The sequence below is a fragment of the Amphiprion ocellaris genome, chromosome 6 (genome assembly GCF_022539595.1).
Source record: "Amphiprion ocellaris isolate individual 3 ecotype Okinawa chromosome 6, ASM2253959v1, whole genome shotgun sequence".
In the NCBI taxonomy this organism is placed as follows: Eukaryota; Metazoa; Chordata; class Actinopteri; family Pomacentridae; genus Amphiprion; species Amphiprion ocellaris.
Genome location: NC_072771.1, coordinates 16119410 through 16132077, shown reverse-complemented (window position 1 = coordinate 16132077; position 12668 = coordinate 16119410). Strand labels below are relative to the sequence as shown.

The 12668-nt window shown below is 41.0% G+C and overlaps 1 protein-coding gene across 5 annotated transcripts; it reads left to right on the top strand.

Moving 5' to 3' along the window:
• cabp1a (calcium binding protein 1a) lies at positions 1 to 10291 on the top strand. Of its 5 annotated transcripts, none has more exons than XM_055011330.1 (8): positions 1 to 976; positions 4207 to 4392; positions 6403 to 6433; positions 7005 to 7148; positions 7251 to 7360; positions 7476 to 7550; positions 7662 to 7734; positions 9028 to 10291. In XM_055011330.1, exons 1-8 carry the CDS (start codon positions 221 to 223, stop codon positions 9051 to 9053), a joined length of 1401 nt encoding a protein of 466 aa, XP_054867305.1. In that variant the 5' UTR covers positions 1 to 220; the 3' UTR covers positions 9054 to 10291. The 5 variants fall into 5 exon arrangements, with proteins under 5 accessions (XP_054867305.1, XP_023134623.2, XP_035808063.1 ...); XM_035952170.2 differs by lacking the exon at positions 1 to 976 and adding an exon at positions 2232 to 3301 and having other exon boundaries at positions 4216 to 4392; XM_035952169.2 differs by lacking the exon at positions 1 to 976 and adding an exon at positions 2232 to 3301.
• Positions 10292 to 12668: the final 2377 nt, after the last annotated feature.

Genomic DNA, 12668 nt, shown 5'->3' with positions numbered 1-12668 from the left:
TCACATCAATGAAAAGGTGACGCGCTCTGCAGCGACGTGTGTGCCCCGCTGTCTGTGCGCGCTCCGGCCGCGCCGCCGCCGCACAGCAATCAGGTGGTGAAATGTAGCTCAAGTTAACGCGGGCAGGCTCTGCTGGAGAATATGTGTCGACAATGGAGAGGCAACGGCAAGTGATGTCGATGAGCAACCCACCGAGGCAGACTACACCAGATCCGCCGCAATGAGCGCCTCCTTTCCAAAATCTGATTCCACAACCTCCTTACTGAAATCCTCCTCGGCGGCCAAGAGATCGACACACCTCCCCGAACACACAGCAGAGAGCCGGAAAAGTCAGCATCAGCATCAGCATCAGCATCAGCATCAGCACCAGCATCACCACCGTCCCGCCGCACTCCACAGCAGCAGCAGCAAAGCCGAGGAGTCCTTCTGGTCGGCCGAGTGCGACATCAGCGCCCGGAGACCCTTGTGCCATCCGTCCCTCCTCGGCAGCCAGGACAGTAGTAATGATGCCCCGACTCGGGGCAAGTGCAAGTCACATGCTCCTCACAGCCAAGTTCCCGTGCCGCCGCCGGAGCCAAACGGCGAGGCAGGCCGAGGTGTGAGGGAGCGCTGCAGGACGTCCAAGCCCACACACCGACACCACCACCGCAGAAAGCACAACCGAGAGGACCGTCCGCCGGCAGCAGGACCACCGGAACCTGAGCATCCCCGTCGCTGTCACACGCACAGCCGCCCGGTCCCCAGGGTGCCCTCTCTGTCGGACAGCAACGACGACCGGGCTCCTCTCTGTGAGCCGAGGGGCCGTAAGGGGGCAGGTTTGGCCACCGGCGGCGGACAGGTCAGCAGTCCATCCCCGTCCTCCTGCTCCCTGGTGCCGCTGTCCAGCAGGTCCTCCCGTCGCTCTCGGAGGTCCAGCGCTGCTTCTTCTGCATCCGATATCAATTTACGCACCATCCTGAATTCACTCTTCGGGCAGGTAAGGCCCTAAAGTAGGCTTCAGGGAACAGCAGGTGAAAACATCAGTTTGGTCTCTAGCGTTGGTCAGTTGGTTCACATTGATTTGAAGAGCTTTGGTGAGTGAAGTGCAGATTCCCTGACAGGCTGTGACAGTGACATCCCAAACCTAAACCCTCATGTAAACTTCATTGTAGGGCCTGTTGACTGATTGAAGGCTTGTTAAAGGATGATTTCAGTAACACAGCATCCACATCTAGAGCTTCAGAATGTATCTAGAGTAATCATCTGCATTTATTTCACTGCAGCTCCTCTGCTGAAAACTGCCTTGTTGTTGTACCAAAGTGCACACAGGTATGAAGTGGTTAACTTCCCTGATGTCCTGTCTACAATCAATACACACTAATCTGCTCTCTGATGCTGTCTGCAAACACTGTCATTACTGGACAGACTATAGAGGAGAAAAAAAGCTCCTTCTACGCATTCATTTCTTATGTAATTTCAGATACAGTACTACCTCCTACAGACTTTCTCAATCAGGCAGCTCTTTCTTATTGAAATGGATGTGCCGGGGGCAAATGAAATGTTCCAGTATCAGAGAGGTGGAAATCTCAGATGTGCTCATGTGTGATGCAAAAATATGCTTGTATATTCATGTCCTTGCATCATTCAATCACCTTTTGTGTTTTGTGTTTGAAGGCAACTGCACTGATGTTCCAGCCAGTGATGGAGGCTCTATTTTGAGCCACAAATCTATTTATACAGAAGAAAGGAGTTCAGCTTAATGTGCTCGGATTCATATCAGTGCTGCCATTTTGCATAATTCCGGCTCTGTGAAAGCAGACAGCTCTAGTTTTATACTGGAAATCCCCACAGAGCTCCAGCTGGCTGTGTAAACTCCTGATAATATGTTATTTATTGAAGGCCTCTTCCGAAGAGTATATTTGCATCCATGTATGGCTGTTTGCATTTTAGTCAGATCCTGAATGAGGATATGATTTACATGCAGTGCTGGAACCAGAAGTCATAAAACAGGCTCAGTTTGGGAACACGGAGATCATCCTTTGTGGCTTCAGGAGAAACATCTTCTAGTACTTATAGTATAAAAGCCATTTCTACAAATAACCCATGAGTCAGTCTGTGAGCAGTTCTGTGAAAACATTAGCGTGACCTGAAAAAGGTCTTTGATGAGACAGCTACTGTAGATGGTGAGGAGTTCAATGACAGGCAGAAATGTAACACATGGTTTGAGAGATACTAACGCTGCCTTTGGCATTTCGTCTGAACAATGCATCCAAAGTAGATAATATTTCACTGTTCTGGCCTTAGGTAGCCACCTGACAGTCCAGAACGGAAATACATGTGAGCAGATGGTAGCAGGAAAAGAAAATAGTTGTCCTCACTTATTTTCTGTGCAAAGAAAAATCTCACTTTTCATTTAAATTTCACTGCAACAGATACACTCTACATTGTGTTTTTCATGCGTTTCCTCCTGATGCCATGTGGCTGCTGGAGGTCAGAGTGACCTTGTCTTTGCCTGCAGGGGGCAGAGGAGGATGTGTGTGAGGTGTGGGGGTGTCAGGCAGGAAAAAACAAAGGCACATGCAGAAAATACAAAGTGCAATTCAAATGCAATCTCACGGATTGCAAATGGACATATTATTTCAGAACAAAAGAGTGCAGGTGAGGAGGACAGGAAGAGTGGAAGTAGGTCATTACAGAATGTTCTTTTAAACTTGCCTGCTAGAGATTTTCACAGAAAGAGCAAGCACCTCACAAAATGTGTGCGACCCTGATGTAAAAGGTCACCCGTCAGCTGCACATTTGTTAGTACTAAGGCGGAATCTGTCTGCAGGAAAGCTGCGAGCTCTCGTCCCGTTTGTCGTACTTATTGTCATAATTAGTGTGTGAATCTGTGCTAAATTGTCTGTGCTGTTTCAAGAATATCCAACAGTTTGGTCGGTGTCACAGTTGGGTGAAATATCTCTGAGACGTCTTGTTTCCTTTAATAGGCATTTGTTCCTTGGCCCACTTCCCTCTCTCATTTAGCTTCTCACCCTCACTCTCATTTCTCCTCTCTCCCCCCCTGTCGCTCTCACTCTCCCTCATTCTTACCGGGCCCGTGGTGCTCTTACTATTGCTACATTCATTTAGTGCAGTACCTCAGTGTTTTTCTATTCAGCTGTAGGTTAGCACCCCAGTCTTCATGGGTCTTGCTGAAACCAGAGTTTGCGCTCCTTTCACAACCCAAACTGCAAACTTACCAGAGAAAAAGCCCTCATGCTCCTTTTTAGTGCATCTTTTCTCCTTTGGTATGGGAAACTGCTTAGACTGGCCTCTGAGAACGGTAAGATTGCACTCAGCCTGTTGCGCTTTTACACCCTGTCCTTCTCAGTTTGCTTGATGGGTTTTGTGGTGCATTTGAAAGTCACACCTGCAAGTGAAACCGGGCAGCAGTTGTGTGGTATTTTTAGAAATTTGTTTGGGATTTTGCATAGTTTTTGTGCAGCTGTGTTCAGTCATCACACTGCAAAAACCCTGTAGAAAATCTAGAATATTTTTAGATCTGTTTTTTTTTTTTTTTTTAATATCCATACACAAAAGAAGTCCAAATCGGTGCATGTCAAGCCAGCCACATTTTAGATTTAGTTTGGTGGTTTGCAATGAAACATATCTTGCAGCCGCACTGTGTGTAGTCGGCTCTGGAGTGGAGTTTGTGTATTTAGATGAATGGTTTCAGACTTTGGCAGACCTTTGGTGTGCAATAGGAACTCTTTTCTAAAAAGCAGTGAATGTCCTTGAAGAAAATGTGTTCTGATGTCTGGAAGCACAATGTCTTTTTGTAAAGACAACACATGTAGTTTGGTCTCTGGTGCCTTAGCTCGCCTATTCTCTGCTTCTGAGTATGTTTACTGTTCCTGTGACAGTGTATAGGTGTGAGGTGCCAGTCCGCACAACGTGGCAAGTAAACTGTTATGAACGATGAGTGGAAAGTTGGCAACATGCTGTTTTATTGATGCATTTACCTTTCTGCCATGTTTTCATATTTTCAACATTGTTACGTATACACTTGTACAACACACAGACGATCCTTAACCATTACTGTGCTGCAGTTGTGTTTTAGTATTTACCACATTACTGTTTGGAAAGAATAAAGAAAGTCTGCGCTGACATTCTTATGTAATCTCACAAATCCCCTCTCACCTTACGTCTTTATTCCATTCTGCTCTGTCTCTGCGTCCCCCTGGAAAGATGCTCCAGGATGCTGAGAGGAGATTCAGAGGGGTGCTGTCCTGTGAGGAGATGGTCCAGACAGGGTATCTTGGGCCTTATCAGGACCCCATTGTGTCCATGACGCAAAACTGCGTCCTCGTGAGCAACATACTGGGACAAACCTGTGTCTTCCTGAGCAAAGGCATGGAAAATTGCAGACAGACTGTACGTAAGTCTGGACAAACACCATTTTTATTTGTTATATTCATGCCAGTAAAGCTAGGAATTCTATTACTAACAACCGTCACCACTAGCTTGTCGAGACCCTGTTTTCCATCATAATCGATCTTTTAAGTGGTAACCTGTCAGCTGTGATTAGGGAATACTCCAGTGAGGAAAATGACTGAACTGGAAGTTCACAAATAATAAATGCAATGCTCATGAACCCAGCTGTCCTTACATTTGGTACACTACTGTAGATCAGCAGTTTCTAACTTTTCTGGCTGAAACAGGTCACTTGCTAAACAGGTGTAGCGATGCGTATGCACCTTATCGCTTACAGACATAAAACTGTTTGTGCAGTGAATGCACAAAATATCTGAGGAATATTTTTGACATGATGGGAAACAGGTGTATTTGCTTTGTTTCAGAGAGTTAAATGAGAAGCTTGATGCTTGTTTCATGTCTGTCAGATAAATATGAACCTGGAGCCTGTAATCTCTTCAGTTAGTTTACAGCTCGGACTGCACAGAGGAGCAAACAGCAAGTCTGTCCTTGTCCAAAGTTAACACCCTGCCACCACCTCTAAAGGTCACTAATTAATATGCTCTAGTTTCTTTGCTTAAGCCATACAAACAGTCGTAAAACCAGAACATTATAGTTTTATAGGATGTTATTTGCTTGACTTTTTCATATCTTCCATGTTATGGAAAAAGATTTGTTAATTTGTGTGTTTTAGAGATGCTGATAGGTGGATCTTGTCACCTCTAGGCAGAGCTAGACTATAGCTGTTTCTCTGTGTTCTCTGTGTCATATATGTATATATATATATATATATATATATATATATATATATATATATATATATATATATATATATATATATATATATAGATAGATAGATAGATAGATAGATAGATAGATAGATAGATAGATAGATAGATAGATAGATAGATAGATAGACAGATAGACAGACAGACAGACAGACAGACAGACAGACAGACAGACAGATAGATATGTACCCGTCAAAAATTTGGACACACCTTCTCATTCAATGCTTTTTATTTATTTGTATTATTTTCTACATTGTAGATTAATACTGAAGATTAACACTTTTGTTTACAACATAATTCCATATGTATTCTTTTATAGTTTTGATGTCTTCAGTATTAATCTACAATGTATAAAATAATTAAATAAAAACCATTGATGACTGAATGATAAGGTGTGTCCAAACTTTTGACTGCTAGTATATATATGCATATATGTCTTTGTCTGTATGTTTACAGATTGTGGCAATTTCCATGTAAAGAATGAGCTTTAAGATTTTGTAGTGTAGTGTGTCAGTGAAATCTGCACAGCAATGAAGGTTTTTGTGTAAATAGATCCGATCTTATATTTAATGCATTGAAAAACGGAGTGCTGAATGCATTTGTGTCGGGTTGGCTGCTTTTTTTGGGTTCATGTGCCTCCTATGTTTTCTGTGTCAATGGTTCCGGTCAGGTAGTTATTCAGGTCTGACGTCAGCGCTCAGTGTTGTGTTTAGACTTCTCACTACTCCTGCTGTTAACCCCTGAGGGTTCTGGGATATGTCTGCCTCTCTCTCTGCCCTTTAAAGGTTGCGTTCATTGTAAGCAAGCAATGGAAAAAAAAAAGAAAAAAGAAACACATTCTTGTGTGAACATCAGGGTTATGGTTCCCAGTCATGCTTGATAGGGATCAGAGTGTTTATGCCTGGAAGTTTTGTCATCACGATGTGAGATAGTTTGAGTCTGCTTGTAACCATTTTCACTGTTAGGCATCCTTTAGCTGAGGTTCTAGGCAAGACTGAGGATTGTTATGGACAAGATTGCTGATTTAGATTTGGGCATCACTCGAGTCACAGCGCTGTCAAGGGTTTGTTTGCAGCCAGCTCAAATACAGAAGAGTGTTATGATGTGTGTTGATCTATGTGTTTTTCATGTGCCATTAATCTAGTTTTGTACTAACCGATGATCAAATGTTATTTCTTATTAGGACAGAGAGCTGAGGCCAGAAGAAATGGACGGTAAGTTCTTTTGCCCTTTATATTCCTATTGTCCTTTTTTACTGAAGCTAATCAGCCAAAAAAAAACAAACAAAAAAAGATTTATAAACAATTAAGCAACACATGTCAATGTGGTTTACAGAACACAGTAAATTCAAATGAACATGTCAATTAAGGCTGGACAAAAGCAGTCAGATGCTGTAATCGAAATATGAGTCAAGAATTTGTAGGAGTGGAATTTTTTCATTTCTTTTCCCCTGAAAAAATAAGTAAGTAATGACTTAATATTTACTATGATCTATGCCAAACAAACATGTGTCCCTACATGTGGAGTTTATAATTTGGAAACCTTGCCAGCTCCGCAGCACCAAAATGCTATAATGCTATGTTATGAGACATTTTCTCTTCATCAAAAAAGTGCAGCTCCTTTAATTTGAACATTGTATGAGGCCATTTTGCAATTTTGATAATACTTCAATTAATTGTTCAGTTCCGATGTGAATGAATATGCCAAAATTTGAATTCTTAAATGCAATGTGAGTAAAAGAAGAGCCATGCAATGCAGCTATGAAGATGATTTCTGTTATTGCAGAGCTGCGAGATGCTTTCAAAGAGTTTGACAAAGACAAGGACGGTTTCATCAGCTGTAAAGATCTAGGAAATTGTATGAGGACCATGGGATACATGCCTACTGAGATGGAGCTGATTGAACTGAGTCAACAGATAAACATGAATTGTAAGGACATCCCTGTTTATATATGCGTATATTATGCATATGCCTGTATCTTCAGTGTGTACTGATGTTTGAAATTCTGTGTCAACATTTCTTTTTCTTAAGTGGGAGGTCATGTGGATTTTGAGGATTTCGTAGAGCTGATGGGCCCAAAACTTCTTGCAGAAACTGCAGACATGATTGGAATAAAGGAGTTAAAAGACGCATTTAGGGAGGTAAGAGTGTTTGGATTCACATTCAGATAACTGGTTTCAGTTGTTCTGGTCTCTGTTGTGCAATTTTAACTTTGATTTTTGTTTTATGTCTTGGCTTTCTGCTTGTTGTTCTCAGTTTGACACTAACGGAGATGGTGCTATAAGCACCTCTGAGCTGCGGGATGCAATGAGGAAGCTGTTGGGCCAACAAGTAAGATTTGGATCAGAGAGAGAAAACAGAGAGCCTCTAAATGTTCCATAATGGATAGTCAGTGTGTGTGGTGCTCCACTCACTTCTGCCAACCTGTTTATTTTATTCCAGGTAGGTCTGAAGGAGGTAGAAGACATCTTAAGGGATGTAGACTTGAATGGTGACGGACTTGTTGACTTTGAAGGTAAAACAGCTCTCACAAACTAACTAGTTAAAGGTCTCATATGGTGAAAATCTATGTTTATTGTGTTTTGTGGTTGTTATAAATAAATATAAATGTGTTGCTGTGAAATAAAGATCTTAAGATTTGCTCAAGCCCCCCCACAACTAGATAGCATCCTAACTTTACAATCCAATAAGAATTGTTCCCAGGTCCTATGTAACACCTAACTAACCAATAGTCGTCCAGCTCAAACCAATACAGACAGTGTGTTCTTCCTGTAGGGGGTAGCAACAGCAGCAGCTGGTTAGTGTTCAGAGTCAAACAGCTCATTTAGAACAACCCTAAAACCAAGGGTTATACTGTCATAGTGAAATTAACAATTTTTGTGAAAAAAAAAACAAATGAAAAAGACACTGTGGAAATACATGAGACTTGAAAAAGGCTACAATATGGAACTTTAAGGTATATTGTAGAGCAGGGGTTCCCACACTTTTCAGTTCCAATATAATGGTACCAGAGACTCACGACCCCCACTATGAAGTATACAAAATTGGCACTCATAGATGAATCCAAACACAGACTTTATGACAACATAAAAAAAACGTAACAGCCTAACAACCATACGATTATTGTACAGTGAATTAATATGGGCTACTAGTAGAATGGATCAATCAAACTAATCTCCATGTATAAACTATGGTACTGAGTAAACATACAATGTGTAGAAGTACCATCCATCCATTCATCCATTATCTGTACACCACTCAACCCTCATTAGGGTCGCGGCGGGGCTGGAGTCTATGCCAGCTGACCTACAGTGAAAGCAGGGGACATCCTGTCTATCACAGGGCTACATATACAGATATATATTCATACCTACAGACAATTTAGGGTTGCCAATTAACCTCAGTTGTTTTTGGACTGTGGGAGGAAGCCGGAGTACCGGAGAAAACCCACACATTCACAAGGAGAACATGCAAACTCCATGCAGAAAGATCCAAGGCCCAGGCGGGGATGCGAACCGGGGATCTTCTAGCTGCAAGGCAAAAATGCTAACCACCAAGTCACTGTGCAGCCCTACAAGTAGCAGATTCACATTAGTTTTGTTTATTTATTTCACAACAGCTATGGCTAAAAGATCTTCTTTCTAAATGCTCTTAAATTTTATATGACATCTGATAATCACTTTGCAGCCTGTCTCAGCGTCTCATGACCCCTTAAGGGGCCCTGACCCTCACTTTGGGAACCACTGCTGTAGAGTGTGGCACACTCATTTCATTTCATCATCCTCCTCTTTCTCCTCTCTTTCCACAGAGTTTGTACGAATGATGTCTCGCTAAGATCATGAAGATGATCAGTCTTGAATGTGAAGCTGTGTCCTCCTCTATACTAGACCAAGTACAAACATGGGACAAGCTAAGACCTTCTGAGCCATCCAAATCTGAATGACACTGGAATCGAAACTCCTTGAATGTTTTTGGAGCGAGGAGTCACCTCACACTTTCAATCAATAAGTGTTCTTCCTGAAAAGTCTCCGGTTCAACTGAGGCGGAATTTGCTGTAGCCTAGCTGACGATTGTCTTGATTTATGTCTTTTGCACTTTATTCACTAAATATCTTCCTGTGTGGATAGGTTGCTGGTGTCCTGTCTCATCCTCTACATGGTGTAAGTAAGTGTCTTGTAAAATGTGGCCTTTGATGTACAACAATGTCAGAGTGAGAGATTGAATGTCTGTAGAAAAGATGTAAAAGTGCACTGTTGGAGATTTCACTATATATTCACACAGTATGTGTTGTATTAGAAATTGTACGTGGAACTACCTTTGTGTGACATCGGTACTCCACCAAGGAACCCATGTGGCAATATCACATCTGTGTTGTATCTGTGTGACCATAGGTGACTTTTCACTGTGCCAGTCCAGTCTGTTGAAAACATCATTGTCTGACATGCAACAAAGAAGAAGAGCTCTGACATTAACGAGACTCTGAAATGTCTTTCGTCTATGTTTGTCACTGGAGTCTGAGCTCAAGGACAGTTGAAACAACACTTACAAAACGATAAGATGTACAGCTCTCTTTCAAAACCTAAATCCAGAGTACCAAAGTCCTCATTGACACTAGCCCACTGCAATTTGCAGCAAAATGTTTGCAGGTTTGAATTCCCAGAGTCTCTAATCTATCTTTGGGAGCAAGCAATAGCTGTTTTTAAAGATCCATTTTGCCCTGTCTGAGATTATACAGTAGGAATGACATACGTGAACTGTACAGTGGATGTGTTCATGTTGTAAATGTATTGTATGTCAATGTCATTACGATTGTAGTTGTGGTAACGTTCCACACATCTGTGCTGTCAAAGACATTTTTATGCATGCCAAAGAGCGACATTTATTAAATTCAGTATGCACATTTGCATTTTTGTCTAACAAAGTAAACAAAATATTTCGCCAAGTTAACTGTAGATAAATAAAAGGTGTTTACATTTATATTGTGGTGATGTTGCCAAGGAAAATACAGGCACTATGTCATAGAGAAAAGGTTTGCTATTTAGACATCAAATGAAAACATACGTTGACAACAACCTAATTTGGTGTGGACTTTTTGTCTGAGTGTCTGTAAGACCTATGTCAAACTGGTGTGAGTATATTAGTGTGGCACTGAGTGCTGTCACTGCATGTCTGGAGGACAAGCCTCCTTATATTATGTATTATTCATACATGTCTCAGTAAGACTGCAGGCTGGGCATGTTTTACCTGCAGCAACACTGCAGTCCTATCGCTGTACAGGGCACCAAAGGATGACAGGTAACTGTGAAACGTCCCTGTGTGGCTTTAAATAAATGTAGCTTTGATTGAAGATCTGTTTTACTACAAACATAGTACATAGGTAGTAAGACATAAAGTAGTAACACAGTATGTATAAACCGTTTCTGAAAGAGATGTTCTTCCGCTTCAGCGAGTAGTTACATGTAACTGCAGTCGCTTTATAACAAAAAATATTTGGGAACACATGTACATGATTACAAAACAATGTAAAACAGGTACAACTGGCATATTGGGACTGATGTGTGAGTGCAAGAACAAGTTTTCATCAAAGAATGGCACACCTGCACTATTACATGCTGCCTCCCAACAACTTTTGCTTCACAGAAAACCCTTTTGCATGTGGCAGCAGCAAACTGACAGCTACAAATGTTTTCCCATATGCTTATGCAAAGTACTTTGTGTAAACATTATGACTTTGAGGGCATTTACTGTAAATTTACTGCAAATATTGATCAATATAAAGCGTCAGCTGCAGAAAACAACTGAACTATACTGGGCCTAATTTAAAGAATAGGAGGTATTTCAACCTATGTTCACCAACGCATTGTTAGGTAAAGAGCGATGATGAGACACCTGTCATCCATAGCTGCATCGCTGTTGCCATAGCAACTCTTCATTCATCCCTCTCTGGTCAATTCTCCAGCGCACCGTGTGCGCGTTGCGTTGGACGCTCCTGATTGGACAAGACGCGGACCGTACCATACAGGAAAAACGGGGGCGTGACGTTTTCTTAAAGTACACGTGTAATAATAATGTGTGGAAAATAGTACAGTGGGTTAAATACATAAAATATAATACAGTACTGAAGATGTGATATTTCTGATGGTTTGTGTGAGTAGAGCTGCTAACTTTCTAGCCAGCGGCCATTACAAATAACACAGCGTGTTGAAGCTTTTGAAGAGATTCAGTCAATTAATCACACTTAATTTGTACAGCACTTTCCAAACAAATGAAATGTAACACTAAGTGCTTTACAAAAGGAACATGAATAATTAAACTGTCAACACTCCTCCTAATCTCCCATAAACATTATGTTCTAAATTAAGGTTTCTACATAAACGGGGACTTATGAAGCGAGAAAAATAGCAAAATATAGAAAAGGAAAATAATGCAATGATAAAAATGTTAAGCGATAAAAGATTGATAAAATACATCAAATGCACACAGAACTATAAACGTTTCTAAAATAAATTAATTAAAGCATGACAAAAAAATACAGGTTTTGAGTTTGCTTTTTTTAAAATCAACACTGCCCTCAGGTTTTAATGAAGATTGTTCCACAGATGTAGATAACAAAACAACAAATGGATGCCTCATCATGGGGTTTTTATTCTGACTTTTGGTCTAATTAAAGGGCCGCAAGACCTGAAGGTTCTAGGGGATTCTTAGGATAAAGGTAAATCCATTAAACAAGTAGGACCAAGACCACTAAGAGTTTTACAAACCAGTACAAGGATCTTGAAGTCAATTCTAAAACAGACAGATAGCCAGTGCAGAAACTTTAAAGTTTATGTGATGTGTTGTCTCCCACTGGTTTGAGCCAACATGTGCTGCTGAGTTTGAAAGCAGTTGTGGTTCTTCTTGGGAGGCCTGCATTGAAGAACATTACACTAGTCAATTGTACAGGTTATAAAAACATGAAAAGAAAAACTCTGATGCTCTTCAAATGATAAAATACAGTTTCATGCCTGTGCTGCAGTCTCACAATAAGTTTCAGTACCAATGACCAAGAATTCACTTTTGCCCTAATTGACCTGTAGAATATTCTGTTCATCATTAATTGATATCTAAAATACAGTAACAAACATTAATTGACCCTGGGTCATTGGGAGACACAGTGAAGTAAAAGTTGAAGACTAAAGCCAATAAAATCATCTGTAACAGCAGCACAAGGCAAACAGTGACTGGTGGAAGGATGTTAACACTATAAAATACCCATTTTTAGCATATCGATGGTTTGATTGAAGCATAGCAAGTTTTTTCACCCTTGTTTTCACTTTCTAACTTTCTTCTTGATGAAAAAATTTACATTGTTCTTAACATAAAGTAAGGTATGTCATGTATTTCTTTTCTTGTTGGGTCTGTGTCTGTCAGCCTGCTGCCTCTAAGGCCAAACTCAGGGTATCAAAATCT